Source organism: Alligator mississippiensis, chromosome 15, assembly GCF_030867095.1.
Source record: "Alligator mississippiensis isolate rAllMis1 chromosome 15, rAllMis1, whole genome shotgun sequence".
Lineage (NCBI taxonomy): Eukaryota > Metazoa > Chordata > Crocodylia > Alligatoridae > Alligator > Alligator mississippiensis.
In genome coordinates this window covers 30691007-30707149 of record NC_081838.1, presented here as the reverse complement: position 1 = coordinate 30707149, position 16143 = coordinate 30691007, and the positions used below count along the sequence as shown (strand labels likewise).

At 64.9% G+C, this 16143-nt stretch overlaps 1 protein-coding gene across 2 annotated transcripts; it reads left to right on the top strand.

Annotated features, from left to right (window-relative positions):
• The first annotated feature begins 1102 nt into the window (after window positions 1-1102).
• On the top strand, window positions 1103-14242 carry ATP1A3 (ATPase Na+/K+ transporting subunit alpha 3). Of its 2 annotated transcripts, none has more exons than XM_059718035.1 (23): window positions 1103-1191; window positions 2901-3029; window positions 3310-3369; window positions 3547-3750; window positions 4129-4242; window positions 4406-4540; window positions 4668-4785; window positions 5009-5277; window positions 5833-6031; window positions 6326-6435; window positions 6604-6738; window positions 9103-9295; window positions 9607-9782; window positions 9958-10094; window positions 10345-10495; window positions 10664-10832; window positions 11252-11406; window positions 12378-12501; window positions 12594-12739; window positions 13050-13180; window positions 13268-13369; window positions 13543-13634; window positions 13733-14242. In XM_059718035.1, the coding sequence occupies exons 1-23, from the start codon at window positions 1186-1188 to the stop codon at window positions 13759-13761; spliced, it is 3084 nt and encodes a 1027-aa protein (XP_059574018.1). In that variant the 5' UTR covers window positions 1103-1185; the 3' UTR covers window positions 13762-14242. The 2 variants fall into 2 exon arrangements, with proteins under 2 accessions (XP_059574018.1, XP_059574019.1); XM_059718036.1 differs by having other exon boundaries at window positions 1106-1191; window positions 2940-3029.
• The last annotated feature ends 1901 nt before the right edge of the window (window positions 14243-16143 follow it).

Genomic DNA, 16143 nt, shown 5'->3' with positions numbered 1-16143 from the left:
ATGAGTTTTCCAGGTCTAAGACACCCCCCCCCCCCCAGCCACGGGGTGCGGGGCAGGGGGGTCAGGCCCAGGCCAGGCCTCGACCCAGGAGGAGCTGTCCCTTCAGCACCACGGGCCTGGTGCGGGCGGGAGTGGGGGGCACTGGGCGGGGGCTGCGGGTTTGGGCTGCGGCACCGATATCGACGCCGGGTGCACGGGTTAACCCTCTCCCTGCCGCGTCGCAGTCTCTTATCCCGTGTACTAAGGGGGGGGAAGTTGGGGGTGTCTCCCCCAGGCTTGAAGGACCCTCCGGGCAGATCTTGGGGGGGTTCCCCACCCCTTGTCGCCCCCCACGCAACCCAGGAATGCGGTCCTCCCCGCGCCGTTGCCATGCCAACGCTACCCCTCCCACCTTCCCCGTCTCCAGGCAGCCGCGTTGCCATGGCGATGGGCTGAGGGATGCTGCAGTGACGCTGGGATGCGGGCAGCGGGAAACCCTTTGGGGGGGGTGGGGTAGGGGACTGTTGGTCGGGAGTGAGGGGCACCAGTTGCGGGGGGCTGCGGGTCGGCAGTGAGGGGCACCAGCTGGGCTATTGGCAGGGAGCTGTCGTCAGGAGCGAGGGGCGCCAGCTGGGCTATGTGGGGGGCTGCAGGTCGGGAGTGAGGGGACCAGCTGCGTGTGTGTGTGTGTGTGTGGGGGGGGGGGAACTCAGCTACACACCCCAGAGGGGTCGTTCCCCGCCACCCAGGCCCTCATTAGCCAGCCTAATTATCCCCTCACCTCCCTTATCACCCCTGCGTGGTGGTGGGGGGGGGTGATGTTCACTCTGACCCCTACTGACGGCAGTCCCCCACTCTAAAACCGGCGGCTTCCACCCAGTCCCGTCCCCCTTCCCCCCCCTACGCCCACCTGTATCCACCTGGGTGGGAGGGTCTGCGGATTGCCCTGCCCCCAAATCAGCACCCCCCCCCCGGGGCAACTGGTGGGGGCTGCAGTGGGGGGCGGGGGTCCCAGGTTTGCGGCTGGAGGGGGGGGTATCCGCAATACCGGGGGCGGGGCCCGGGCGGGTAGGGGGCGTGGCCGGCGGCGCCGATTGGCCGGCGCAGCGCAGACAGGCGGCGGCCGGCGAGTGGGGGGCTCAGTCCGCGACGCGGTTCGGCCACGGCTGCGCTTCGTCCGTGCTCTGCCCCGGGCCCGCCGACACCATGGGGGTAGGTCCGGGGCCCGTGCGTGTCCGGGGAGCGGGGGGTCTCTGCGAAGGAGCGGGTCTCCCGATCCCCACCACTGGGGTCCCAAACCCCGCGGGGAGCCCCGGGGAGGTATCATGGGGTCCCCCCACGCGTGACAACCCACGAGAGACCCCCGATGTGAATCCTGGGGGGAAGGTCACTTTGGCTGCCAACCTTCCCCCATGAGCCCCCCATAGCTGTTTCTGCCCCCTCGCATGATTCCTCTCACGCGTGATTCTGCTCCCCCACCCATGTCCCCCCGCACCTCCGGGCTTTTCCTTCTGCCACCGACTCTTTTGGGGAGGGGTCTGTGGCAATTTGGCGTCTCCCGAGGTCCTGGGCGGGGGGGGCGGGTGGCCTCTGGCAGTCCCTCCCACGCATAATCCCCCGCGTGGAGGGGGAGGTTGCGGGGGCAGCGGGCAGAGCCGGGCTGTTGTCACCTTGCCGAGAAGGAGACAGACGGACCCTTCCCCCGCTTTCCCGCCCCCCCCCCCGCCCGCGGGAATCTGGTCACGTGCCAGCGGCAGGGCTACGTCACACGTGGGGGGGCGGGGGCGGGAAGCTGCGTGCTGAGTCTCCGACCCCCCCGTTCCACGTGACGTGTGTCCTCTATTAGGGGGCATTGAATTGCCCCCCCCCCGAGGGGGTAATAAATGCCAGGGGGCTTTAAGGACACGCGTGGGGGGGGTCATGCGAGGGGGCGGGACCCGGAGCTGTCCGCAGTGCTGGCGGCAAGCCAGGTCTGCGGCGGGGGGGTAGACCCCCCTAGATTCACCCCTTTTTTCCCCCATAAAGAGGCCGTCCCCCACTCGTGTCTGGAGGTTATGGGGTCTATTGGGGTGCCCCCTTCCTCCCTACATCCACACCCTTCACCCCCCTCCCCCCCAGCCCGTCTGGAGCCGGATTAACTGGAGCAGCTGATCTGACAATCCCATGGGGGGGGGGCAGTCCTACGTGGGGAGGGGGGAGGGGAAAAACCACGTGAGTCGCGCGTGGGGGGCTCCTCAGGCCGGTTATGTGGCTTCAGGGGTGCTGGGGGGAGACCCTGACGTCTGCCCCGCATGGGGGGGCCAGGGAGGGTTAGGGGGGCTGTCATGCATGGGGGGCTGGGGGTGATTATGGAGGATCTGGGGGTCACTAGGCAAAGGGGGGGATGCCAGTTCTGTCACGAGTGGGGGCTGGGAATGGAGGATGGGGCTGGTAGGAAAAGATGAGGGGATACAGCTGTCACGCATGGGAGGGGTCCTGCAGCCTCTTGGAGAACCCATTAAACACTCGTGGGGGTCCTGGGGTTGGATCCCACGCTCCTGTGAACCCATTAGTTATGCATGGGGCTCCTAGTATTGGTCCTCCACCCCTTGGAGGACCCCTTAGTATCGCGGGTCCTGGGTCGGACCCCCGTCCATTGGAGGACCCATAAATCACACATGGGGGTCCTGGAGTTGGACCCCAGCCCCTTGGAAGACCCATTAGTTACTCATGGGGTACTGGGGTTGAACTCCAGCCCCTTGGAGGCCCCCCACAAGAGTCACGAGTGGAGGCTGGCCTCCAGCAGGGGGTCGTGGAGGATGAGGTCACACGTGGTTGTGGGTGGAGTGTCCCCACAGCCTGGCATGGGGCGCCTTCGCCCCATCCCCTGCGCTAATGCGCCCCCACGTGTGTCCGCACCCCCCTCGCACCCCCCCACGCAGTACGGCCGCTCTGACAGCTACCGCGTGGCTACCACGCAGGACAAAGGCAATGAGAAGGGCTCACCCCAGAAGGGCTCCAAGGCCGCCAAGGCCCGCGACCTCGATGACCTCAAGAAGGAGGTGGCCATGGTGAGTGGGGGGGTGGGCAGGAACCCCGGGGGAGCGGTCTCTCGTGGGGTTGGGGGGAGGGGCCAGATTGAGGGGGCGGGGTACATTTGGGGGTGCGGTGTGGGGGTATTGGGGGTGATAGGGTGATCAGGGTGGGGCTAGGTTGGGGGGTTCAGGCTGGGACCTGGAGGGCGGGTCCTGGGCAGGTTTCGGGGGGCGGGCCCTGACGTGGGCGCTTCAGTGGGGGGATCTGGAGACGGTGCCTGACTCGGGGGTCTCACTGCCCCCCCGCCCCCCCCAGACCGAGCACAAGATGTCCATCGAGGAGGTCTGCCGGAAGTACAACACAGACTGCGTGCAGGTGAGGGGGTCCCGACTCCCCCAAATCCCCCCGACGTCCCCGCACGGCTCGGGGGCGGTCTCCCCGGGCCCCGATCTGGGGGGCCCCCATGACGCCCCCCTCCTCTGGGGGGTCCCGCTAGCCCCGATTCTGGGCCGCCGCCCCGGTTTCGGGGTAACGCCTCCCCACCCCCCCCAGGGCCTGACCCACAGCAAAGCCGCGGAGATCCTGGCCCGCGACGGCCCCAACGCGCTGACGCCGCCGCCCACGACCCCCGAGTGGGTCAAGTTCTGCCGCCAGCTCTTCGGGGGCTTCTCCATCCTGCTCTGGATCGGGGCCATCCTCTGCTTCCTGGCCTACGGCATCCAGGCGGGCACGGGGGGCGAGCCCAGCAACGACAACGTGAGCCCCTGCGATGGGGGCGGGGCCTGTGGAAAGGGGCGGGGCTTGGAGGAAAGGGGCGGGGCATACGAGTCATAAGGGGGCCGGGAAAAAGGAGAGAGGCTTTCAATAGGCATGGGGGTGCGAGCATTTGGGAGGGGCGGGGCGTCTGCGGGGGGCGGGGCCTAGGGGGATAATGTAGGAGAGGTGTCAGAGTGTGTCTAGAAGGGGGGCGGGGGGGGGGAGCTGCAGGTCGGGAGTGAGGGGCACCAGGAGAACCAGGGGCTGCGGTCAGGAGTGAGGGGCACCATTCCGGAGGGGACTGGGGGAGTAAACTCTCAGCTACCCCTTCCCCCTCCCCCCCATACTGATCCCCCTCCTTCCTCTGCCCCCCCCCAGCTGTATCTCGGCATCGTGCTGGCCGCCGTGGTCATCATCACCGGCTGCTTCTCGTACTATCAAGAGGCCAAAAGCTCCAAAATCATGGAGTCCTTCAAGAACATGGTGCCCCAGGTCCGGAGAGGGACGGGACAGGCAGGGGCTGCGAGTCGGGAGTGCGGGGCACCGGCAGGGCTGGGGGGGGGGCAGGGGGCTGCGGCTCGGGAGTGAGGGGCACCCGCAGGGCTGGGGGGTCCTGCCCGAGGGTCCCTGACTCGGCCGTGTCCCCACCCCCCAGCAAGCCCTGGTGATCCGCGAAGGCGAGAAGATGCAGCTGAATGCGGAGGAGGTGGTGGTTGGGGACCTCGTGGAGGTCAAGGGCGGAGACCGGGTCCCCGCCGATCTGCGCATCATCTCGGCTCATGGCTGCAAGGTGAGCCCCCCCGCCCAGACCCCTCAGGGACACCAATTCCCCGCCCCCCCCCGCGCCCGATCCCACGCTTGGAGCCAAGCCCCCCCCCCTCCCCCCCACGCTGATGGGCCCCCCTGTTCCCCCACAGGTCGATAACTCGTCGCTGACGGGTGAATCCGAGCCGCAGACCCGCTCCCCCGACTGCACCCACGACAACCCGCTGGAGACCCGCAACATCACCTTCTTTTCCACCAACTGCGTGGAGGGTGAGTGCGGGGGCAGGGGGGTGCGGTCGGGGGCGAGGGGCCCCAGCAGGGGTGGGAGACAGGGGCTGTGGGTCAGGAGTGAGGGTGAGGGGCACCAACGGGCGTGGGCGTGGGGGCAGGGGGCTGCAGGTCGGGAGTGAGGGGCCCCGGGCAGGCTCGGGGGAGGAAGTGGGCTGCGAGTCGGGAGTGAGGGGCTCCGACTGACCCCCACCCACCTCCACAGGCACGGCCCGGGGGGTGGTGATCGCCACGGGCGACCGCACGGTGATGGGCCGCATCGCCACGCTGGCCTCGGGGCTGGAGGTGGGCAAAACCCCGATCGCGGTGGAGATCGAGCACTTCATCCAGCTCATCACCGGCGTCGCCGTCTTCCTCGGCGTCTCCTTCTTCGTGCTCTCGCTCATTCTGGGCTACAGCTGGCTCGAGGCCGTCATCTTCCTCATCGGTATCATCGTCGCCAACGTGCCCGAGGGACTGCTGGCCACCGTCACCGTGAGAGCTCGGCCGGGGCGGCAGGGACAGAGGGGGCGAGGGGAGTAGAGACCCACAGGGGGCCCTGGGGAGGGGTCTTAGGGGTACTGGGGGAAGGGAGGGGGGCACTGGGATGTGGGGGGCACTGGGATGTGGGGAGGGGGGTCTAGAGACCACCGCGGGGCTGGGGAGGGGATAGAGACCATCGGGGGAAGGGGAGGGAGCTAGAGACCCCCAGGGGGCGCTGGGGAGGGGTTTAGGGGCCACCAGGAGGATTAGGGAAGGGACTAGAGACCACCAGAGGGATGCTGGGGGTATGGGGAGGGGGTAGAGACCACCCGGGGGGCACTGGGATGTGGGGAGGGGGGTCTAGAGACCACCGCGGGGCTGGGGAGGGGGATAGGGACCACCAGGGGGGCGCTTGGGGAATAGGGACGAGGTAGGGACCACTGGAGTAGGAACGGGGAGAGGTCTAGCGACTACGGCGGGCCAGAGGCCATAGGTGGGCACTGGGGCGTGGGGAGGGGGTGAGCCCCCCAGAGCCTCAGGGCAGGTCGTGAGCTCGGCTGCCCCCAGGTGTGCCTGACGCTGACGGCCAAGCGCATGGCGCGCAAGAACTGCCTGGTGAAGAACCTGGAGGCGGTGGAGACGCTGGGCTCCACCTCCACCATCTGCTCCGACAAGACCGGGACCCTCACGCAGAACCGCATGACCGTGGCCCACATGTGGTTCGACAACCAGATCCACGAGGCCGACACCACCGAGGACCAGTCCGGTCAGCCCGGACGCGGGGCTTGCGGGGGGGGAGGGGACAAGGACCCTGGGGGCAGGGCCTGCTGAGGGGAGAGGGGCATGGACTCAGGGGAGGAGCTTGAGAACTGAGGGGCGGGGCCTAGCAGGGCAGGGCCTGAGGACACCGCTGGCAGAGGCTGGAGCTCGGGGGAGCGGGGCTTGAGAACGTAGGGGCGGAGGCAGGCAGGAGCGGGTATGTGGAGGTAGGGGTAGAGTTCCTGGGGGCGGGGCAAGGGTCTTTGGGGGCTCCCCTGACCCCGCCATTCGCTCCTCCCAGGCACCGCCTTCGACAAGAGCTCAGCCACATGGGTGGCTCTGTCACACGTCGCAGGACTCTGCAACCGCGCTGTCTTCAAGGGGGGGCAGGACAATGTACCCATCCTCAAGGTGGGGGGCTGGGGACTAGGGTTAGGGGACCATGGCATGGTGGGGCTGGGGACCAGAGGTGGACTGGGAGTGCAGGAGGGTTGGGGGGACTTTGGGAGGGTGTCCTGGGGGCAGAGTTGGGGGGGCTTTGAGGGTGCCGGTCCCTGCTCTGACCCTTGCCCTCTGCAGCGGGATGTGGCCGGAGATGCCTCGGAGTCGGCGCTGCTCAAGTGCATCGAGCTGTCGTCCGGCTCCGTGAAGCTCATGCGAGAGCGGAACAAGAAGGTGGCCGAGATCCCCTTCAACTCCACCAATAAGTACCAGGTATGGGGGGGCAGGCCCCGCCCCCCACACCCTCTTCATCAGCACCAAGTATCAGCTTTAGGACCATATGCAGGACCCCTGTATGCAGGACCATAAGCCCCTGTGCCACAAAACCCCACCCCTAGGTTCTTCATCATCACAGAGTACCAGGTAGATTAATACTAAGCCCCGCCCCTAGATCACCTTCATCGTCACCAAGTACCACCTTCAGGACCTTAAGCCCTGCCCCCTCCTCCAGGCCCCGCACCCAGTGCCCCCAAACCCCACCCCTAGATGCCTTTGCCTGCCCCTGCTCTACCTAGTACTTGGTGATGATCAATTATTTCAGGCAGAGGGCCACTTACTGAAATCTGGCAAGCTGTGGAGGGCCACATGGGTAGCCCCGCCCCTGGACAGGTCCTGCCCCCTGGTCCCCATCTTAGGACTGAATGTCCCGCCCCCTACCCCCTGACCTTTGCTACCAGAAGTACTCTGTTCAGTAAGGGGCTTTGCCATATCAGAACCAGAAAAATACCAAATTATATTCTAAAAAGCGCACATTGAAAACATTCATTAATTCGATTTCAAAAACTACTTTTGGCCTGGTTTACATGGGTCTCTGTAGTGTACATAGAAGTGATCGCACAATAGCTTAAAATGAAGTCTTACGCTTGTTTATTGTGGGGGGCTGTAGGTGTTGGGTTGAGGAAGCATGTGGGTGTGTGTGGATATGTGGGGTGTGGGTGGGTATGGGGTTTGTGGGCGGTTGGGTAGCTGGGATGTGGGAGGGGGTGCAGGGGTGGGGGTGTTCATGTATGGCAGTGCAAGGCAGGGTATAGGTGCATGTATATGGTGGGGTGTGCTTTTGGGACTTGCCCTACAAACAGACAGACGCTGCCCCTGCTGACGTGCATGCTGCCCCTGCCCCCCCACACACACACACTGCCTCTGCCCCTACGTGCATACACATGCACACTGCCCCTGCCCACACGCACACGTGCACACACACACACACATGCACACACTGCCCCGCCCACATGTGCACGCATGCACACACTGCCCCACCCACGCGCGCACGCACACACACATACTAGCCCTGCCCACATGCACGCGCGTGCACACGCACGCACACACACACTAGCCCTGCCCACATGCACGCGCGTGCGCGCGCACGCACACACACTGCCCCACCTAGACATGCACCTAGACATCCATGCACACGCCCCTGCCCGCATGCACACACGCTGCCCCACCAACATGTGCATGCACACACACATGCTGCCCCTCCCACATGCGCATGCATGCACGCACGTGCTGCCCCTGCCTACACACGCACACACGCTGCCCCTGCCTACACATGCACATGCACGCACACTGCCCCTGCCTATGCACACATGCACGCACACACACACGTGCTACCCTTGCCCACACACACACACACACACACACACACACATGCTGCTCCTGCGTGCACACACAAGCATGCACCCAGTCACAGTCATGCTCTCTGCCCCTGCCTGCGCAGACACCCCAATCCGCCCCCTGTATGGGCGGTGCCCTGTGCTTCTAGGTCCAGCCATGCAGCCAGGAGTCACCACCTGGTGCTGGAGCAGGGTGGGGGCAGGAAGCAGGGAAATGGCTGGGGTGGGGTGGGCAGGGCTGGGCTCCTGTGTTCTGCAGCCAGCTCCCCCTGGGTCCTTCTGCTCCTGGCTCCTGTAGTCTTTGACAGGCAGCCAGGAACAGATAAATATTTTCTAAATTTTTTAGGCTTTTTACGTGCCGGATAGAATGGCCTTGCGGGCCAGATCTGGCCTGCAGGCTGTATTTTGCCTGCCCCTGAACTACTGGGAACCCTAAACCTTGCCCCTCTTATTCTGGCCTTGCACCCCTAGTACTCCAAAACCTTGCCCCTAGATCCCCTTCATCATCAACACAGCTATTAAGAACCCTAAGCCCCACCCACTTGTGGAGGCCCAGCCCCCCAGCATCCCAAACCTCACCCCTAGAATCCATTTATCACCACTAAGTCCCACTAAGCCTGCCCCCAGCACCCTGAAGTCCCCCCATACCCCATCCACTCCACCAACCTGTACCACATAGAGGGACCCTAAACCCTGCCTCCTTTCCCCATGCCCTGCCCCCAAACCCCCCACCATCCCCTTCAAGTGCAAGGGGTGAATTTAAAAGCCCCAGCTGTTCCCCAAGCTCTCCTCCAAGCACGGGTATCCTGGGGGCTGCAGCCCTACCATCCCAGGGGGCTTGGGAGATTCCCAGCCTGCTCTGGGAGACATACCCTAAGTTGGGGCCTGTACCACTGCAGCGATGGGGGGGAACAGTTTGGGGGTGCTTTAGGGGGCCCCTGACCTCTGCCTCTGGCTCCCCCAGCTCTCCATCCATGAGACTGAGGACCCCAACGACAATCGGTACCTGTTGGTGATGAAGGGGGCCCCCGAGCGCATCCTGGACCGCTGCTCCACCATTGTGTTCAACGGCAAAGAGCAACCGCTGGATGAGGAGATGAAGGAGGCCTTCCAGAATGCCTACCTGGAGCTGGGGGGCCTGGGCGAGCGCGTCCTTGGTATGGTCTGGCATGGGGGGTTCAGGGCACTGGGGGACCCTGAAGGGATCTGCAAGGTTCAGGGATGGGGGCGAGGGATGTCTAGGGGACTTTGGAGGGGTCTGGGGGGACAGGGGATGAGGGGTGTCCAGGACACCCAGGAGGGGTCTGGGAGACCCAAAATGGGGGACGGACCCTGGAGCAGTCTGGAAATGCGGGGAGTGGGGGAACATGGGGTGTCTAGGGGACCCTGGAGGGGTGTCTGGTGCCTGGGAGGCCTGAAAATGTGGGGCACAGGTGGGTCTAACACCCCCGGAACCCTCCCCCTCCAGGCTTCTGCCACTACTACCTGCCCGAGGACCAATATCCCAAGGGCTTCGCCTTCGACTGTGATGATGTCAACTTCACTACCGAAAACCTCTGCTTCGTGGGGCTCATGTCCATGATCGATCCCCCCCGCGCTGCTGTGCCCGACGCTGTGGGCAAGTGCCGCAGTGCTGGCATCAAGGTGGTGCGCCCTGCTAGGCTGGGGGTGGGGAGAGAAGGCTGGGGTGCTGCTGGCTCTGGAGTGGGCATAACAGACCTGGGATGTGGCTAGATCTGGGGTGGGGCATGGTGTATGTGTGTTGGGAGGGGTGCAGCGCGGGCCTCACTCCCTCATGCTTAAACCCTGCCCCTCACAGGTGATCATGGTAACGGGTGACCACCCCATAACTGCCAAGGCCATTGCTAAGGGCGTGGGCATCATCTCTGAGGGCAACGAGACAGTGGAGGACATTGCTGCCCGCCTCAACATCCCTGTCAGCCAGGTCAACCCAAGGTGAGGCAGGATGAGGGGCTGGGGGCTGGGTATCACAAGGCCATGAAGTGCAGCTGGCTCTGGGGTGGGTGTCGGGGCTGGTTTCACAGGCCTGGGATGCAGCTGGCTCTGAGCTGTGGCATCAGGGCTGGGTATCCCAGGGCCCCATTCCCTGCCTTTGAAATGCAGCCATCTCTGGGGAGGGGGGCAGGCCAGCCCCCTTCCCCACACATCCCAGGTCCCAGTTCTGACCTCTGTCCTGCCCACCCAGGGATGCCAAGGCTTGTGTGATCCATGGTACAGACCTGAAGGACATGACCGTGGAGCAGATTGACGAGATCCTGCAGAACCACACTGAGATTGTCTTCGCCCGCACTTCACCCCAGCAGAAGCTCATCATCGTGGAGGGATGCCAGCGCCAGGTTGGCAGTGCCCAGACATCCTGATGGCCCCGAGACCCCCCCCCCACATCCCTCCCTGAATCTTCTAAATCCCCCAGGACCCCTCCAAATCCCCCCACAACCCCTACTCTGACCCCCAGCTGGGGCTGGAACCCCCCAGGTTGACACCGCCTTGTGCCCCCCTGGCAGGGAGCAATCGTTGCGGTGACTGGGGATGGTGTGAACGACTCACCAGCACTGAAGAAGGCTGACATTGGTGTGGCCATGGGTATTGCCGGCTCCGATGTCTCCAAGCAGGCGGCTGACATGATCCTGCTGGACGACAACTTTGCCTCCATTGTCACCGGCGTCGAGGAGGGTCTGTGGAGCTGGGGGCAGAGCCTGGGGGAAGGAGACGGGGCTTGAGCAGTTGGCATCATACCTCAAGGGAGGGGGTGCAGCCAAGTGGTGGGCAGTGCTTTGGAGCATGGAGTATGTAAAAATGGTGGAGAACCTGGGCTAGGTGGGGGCATGGCCAAACAGAAGGCAGAGCCAGTGGGTGGGTGGAGCTTTGAGGTGTGAGGGAGGGAGGGAGGGAGGGGTAGGGCCAAGTGGTGGGTGGGGCTTTGGGGCAGGGCTGGGTGTGTAGGGAGTATGTAAAGGAGGTGGAGGAGAGGAGAGGAGAGGAGGGGGCCGGGACAGGGGGAAGTTCTGGGGGACGCCTGGGTTCTCCCCAGCTGTGCGGGTGGGGCAGACAGCCCAGATGCCTCGGTTCTCACACACCCAGCCTCCCCACAGGGCGCCTGATTTTTGACAACCTGAAGAAGTCGATTGCCTACACCCTGACCAGCAACATCCCAGAGATCACCCCTTTCCTGCTCTTCATCATGGCCAACATCCCCCTGCCCCTGGGCACCATCACCATCCTGTGCATCGACTTGGGCACTGACATGGTGAGCAGCTTGGCCCTGGGACCCCAAAGACTCCCCCATAACCCCAAGCATCCACCCAGCACCCGGAGGCTTCCTCCATAGACCATCAGGACCTCCCCATAGACTCCCCAAGGTCCAACCAGCCTCCAGGGCCTCCCTCGTAGATCCCTTGGGTCCGTCCAGCCCCCTGGGACCCCTCATAATCCCCGGGATCTGCCCAGCCCCTCAAAACCCCCAGATAGATCCCTGGGTCTGTCCAGCCTCCAGGGGCTCCCCCATAACCCCCCCAGAGGCTCCCCTCAGCCCTCCACCCCTCCCGGGGAATGCCCCCCCTGGGGCTCTGGGAATGCCCCACTCCCCCTATTCCCTCAAGGACTCCCCTTCCCCCTATAACCCCTGTGGTACCCCCCCATAAATTCTAGGGACCCCCTCATCCCATGGACCCCCAGGGATGCCTCCATGCCCCCCCTCCCATAATCTCCAGGGTCCCTCCATAGACCCCATGCCCCCCCCCCCGGCTCCCCTATAGCCTCCCCATAGCCCCTGGAAACCTCCCCAGGTACCTCCTCATCCCCCTCATAGCCTCCAGGGACCCTCCCACCCCACAGTGACTTCATCATAGTCCCTGGGGATGCCCCTGCCCCCAGGGACTCTCCCATAGACTCTGGGGACCTCCCCCATAGCCCTCAGGAGCTCCCCTGGCCCCCTTTCCCTCATAGCCCCTGATGACCCCCCCCCATAGACCCCAGGCACGATCTCCAGACATTTGCCCCAGGTCTCTGGGGATGCCACAGGGCCCCCCCTCCCCTTTCTCACGATGATGTCAGGAGGTCCCCAGGCATCCCTTCTCCAGGAGCCCCTAGGACCCCCCTCCCAAACTGGGGGACCTGGAGGAGGGGATGTGAGGCCATGGGGAGCCCAGAAGCCTGGGTTCTCCAGGGCAGGGCGGGGGTCCCGGGGCGGGCCCTGACCGCCGCCTCCGCCCCCTCCAGGTCCCTGCCATCTCGCTGGCCTATGAGGCGGCCGAGAGCGACATCATGAAGCGGCAGCCGCGGAACCCGCGCACGGACAAGCTGGTCAATGAGCGGCTCATCAGCATGGCCTACGGGCAGATCGGTGCGGGCCAGGCCGGGGTGGGCTGGGGGTTTAGGAGCCCAACACCTGGGTGCGATCCGGCCCCTGGGGTCTCACCCCTGCCCCACCCCCAGGCATGATCCAGGCGCTGGGCGGCTTCTTCGCCTACTTCGTCATCCTGGCCGAGAACGGCTTCCTGCCCTCGTGCCTGGTCGGCATCCGCCTCACCTGGGACGACCGCACCATCAACGACCTGGAAGACTCCTACGGGCAGCAGTGGGTGAGCGGGGGCAGGGGCAGGGCCAGGGCTGGGAGGGGGCAGGGCTTGAGCCAACCCCCCCTTCTACAAGGTGGGGGGCGGGGCCTTACTCAGGGCCCGCCCCATATGGGAGAGGACCCCGCCCACCGGCTTCGCACCTACCGAGCCGAGGTGGGGGTGGAGCGTGGGTAACCCCCACCCAATACGAATCGGGTCGGGGTGAGGGGACCAGAGGCTGTGGGGGCGGACTCCTGGGCTCCCCGTGGTTCTGGAGGGGGTGGGCAGGGCAGGGCAGGGTCTCCGGGTCTGACCGCGCCCCCCCGCCCCGCAGACCTACGAGCAGCGCAAGGTGGTGGAGTTCACGTGCCACACGGCCTTTTTCGTGAGCATCGTGGTGGTGCAATGGGCGGATCTCATCATCTGCAAGACCCGCCGCAACTCCGTCTTCCAGCAGGGCATGAGGTGAGGGGGCGGGAGCGAGGGGCACCGGCAGGACAGCTGGCTCTGGGGTGGAGCTCTTCAATGTCGGCTCCCTCCCCCCCCGTTAAGGAACAAGATCCTGATCTTCGGGCTCTTTGAGGAGACCGCCCTGGCCGCCTTCCTCTCCTACTGCCCCGGCATGGACGTGGCCCTGCGGATGTACCCCCTCAAGTGAGCCTGGGCGGGGCGGGGCGGGGGTATTGGGGGGAGGGGCACGGGCTGGTCCTGGGGTCCCTGGGGGCCGGGCTGGGAGGGGCTCTGTAGTGACCTCAGAGGGGCGCTGGATGGGGGTCTCCCCCCACTTGCCCCGTGTCTAACTCCCCCGTCTGCCTCCCGCTGTCCAGGCCCAGCTGGTGGTTCTGTGCCTTCCCCTACAGCTTCCTCATCTTCGTCTACGACGAGATCCGCAAACTCATCCTGCGCCGGAACCCGGGAGGTGGGAGACGGGGCAGGGGCCGCGGGGCGGGCGGGCGGGAGGGGCACGGGCTGGGGGGGGCTTTCCCCCCGCGTTCTTACCCCCGTTTCCCTTGCCAGGCTGGGTGGAGAAGGAAACGTACTACTGAGCCCCCCGCCCCAGTCGTCGCCCCCTCCCCCATCTTGGACCCCGACTGCTCACAGACAGACAGACGGACGGACGGACGGACGGACACGCCCCCCCGGGCTGAGGCTCCCTCCACCCCCCAGTACTGCCTGGCGGGGCAGGCAGAGGGCCCAGGCGTCCGGGTGACCCCCCCCCAGGGGTGACTGCAGACTCATGGCGGGGGGGCGCATAGAACCCAGGCGTCCGGGCCCCCGCTTGGGGGGGGGGGGATAAAACTGGCCGGCCGGCCCCTATCACGGCATGTACAGGACCAAGACCCCCCCGCCTTTCCCGGGGGGGGGACCCCAGCCCTCCCCTGGGGGGAAGGGGAGGGGCAGGGGGCGCCCCCCCATCGGTCTCTCCCTTACCCCCCCATGTCGGAGTCGTGTCGTCATGTAACAAAAACCAACCGGAAACGCGGATTTAACAAATAAACTTGGGGAAAACCCCCCCAAAAAACCCCACTCAGAGCACACGACCTGTGTTTTTCGGGGGGAGGGCGGTAAAGAACCTGGGCGGGAGCGGGAACCAAGAACCCGGGCGTCCCTGGAAAGGGGGGGCTCTGGGCAGAGAACCCAGGGGTGCGGGCTGCCGGGGGGGGGGGGGAGCGGTGGTAGGGAACCCAGGGGTGCGGGCTGCCGGGGGGGGGGAGCGGTGGTAGGGAACCCAGGGGTGCGGGCTGCCGGGGGGGGGGAGCGGTGGTAGGGAACCCAGGGGTGCGGGCTGCCGGGGGGGGGAGCGGTGGTAGGGAACCCAGGGGTGCGGGCTGCGATAGGAGGACGTGGGGGCGGTCAGCGAACCCGAGCGTCTCTTGCCACCCCCCACCCGCTTTCAGGGGTCACCTTAACGTTGCGGGGCGGTGGGGGCTCTAGACGGAGAACCCAGACATCCGGGACGCCCCCCCCCCCCCCCCGTTCGTGCTGTTGCCAGAAATGGGATTTTCCACTCCATCTGGTCCAGCCGCCGTCGCTGCGGCAACGGGAGATGGCGGTTGCCATGGTGACAAAGGAGCTGAGGGCTGGTGACGCGTTTGGGAGGCAGCCTCCGCCCCCGAGCCCTGCCCCGCCCTAACACACGCCCCGCCCACGCTCTGGCGGCCCCGCCCCGCCCCGCCCCTGGGGGAGAAGCCGGCGTCCGGGGCCGCGTTTCTTGCCGGTGCCTCTAGGTGGCGCTGCTTCCCCGAGGCTGGCGAGGAGGGGCAGGAGCAGGGCAGCTGGCTCTGGGGTGGAGCTCCTCATCGCTGTCCTTACCTCCCCCATCCCCCTTAAGGAACCAGATGCTGATCATCAAGGACAAGTACAAGGACAAGTACAAGGACCTGGAGAGGGGATGCAGTGCCCCCTTCCCAAGTTCACGGATGACCCCATTTCACAGCTGGGGTGAGCAGCAGATGCGCTGGAGGGCAGGGCTGGGATCAGAGAGACATCTACACATTGGAGGACTGGACCAAATAGGAACTCGTGAGGTTCAGCAAGGACAAGTGCAAAATCTGCATTTAGGATGGCACAATCCTGGGCACCAGTGCAGGCTCGGGGCTGACTGGCTGGACAGCAGCTTGGCATGAATGGACCTGGGGTGCTGGGGGACAAGAAGTTGAATCAGAGCCAAGAGGATGCCATTGGTGCCAAACTCGTCCATGTAAACTGCAGTGAAATTGCAGAAAAGGGCAATTTTCATCACATGCAAAAGCACTGGTAGAAGCGTTGCCAGCAGATCAAGGGCAGTGATTCTTCCCCTCTATTCAGCACTGGAGAAACCACATCTGGAGTCCTGTGTCCAGCTGTGGCCCCCCACTGCAGGAAGGATTGAAGAGAGTCCAGTGGAGGGCAAGGAAGAGGGTTCAGGGGCTGGAGCACAGGATGAATGAGGAGAGGCTGAGAGAAATGGGCTTATAGCCTGCAGAAGAGAAGACTGAGAGGGGATTGAATAACAGCAATTAATTAATCAAAGTGGGGTTGCAAAGAGTTCTTCCCTGGACTGTTCTCAGTGGTGGCAGATAAAAGAACAAGGAGCAATGGGCTCAAGCTGCAGGAAGGAAAGTTGAGGTTATATATTAGAGAAACTCTAGCGAGAAGGGTGATGAAGCACTGGGACAGGCTCCCCAGAGAGGTGGGGGTTTTGAAGACCCAGCTAGACAAAGCCTTGGCTGGGATGATGTAGCTGGGGCTGGTCCTGCTTGGAGCAGCGGGTTGGACTAGATGTGACCTCTTGAGTTCCCCTGTGACCCTCATTTCCCATGGTTCTGTGCTCTTTGAGGAGACTGCCCTGGCTGCTCTCCTCTTCTACTGCCCCGCCATGGATGTGGCCCTGCTGATGTAGCCCCTCATGTCATCCTGGGGGTGTAGGAGAGGCATTTGGGAGGTAT

Bases quoted from the DNA above. Each gene is read 5' to 3' on its own strand.
- ATP1A3 (XM_059718035.1), top strand. The intron at 13,181-13,267 runs GTGAGGGGGCGG...CCCCCCGTTAAG, and splicing joins GTCTTCCAGCAGGGCATGAG to GAACAAGATCCTGATCTTCG. The intron at 13,635-13,732 runs GTGGGAGACGGG...TTCCCTTGCCAG, and splicing joins CCTGCGCCGGAACCCGGGAG to GCTGGGTGGAGAAGGAAACG.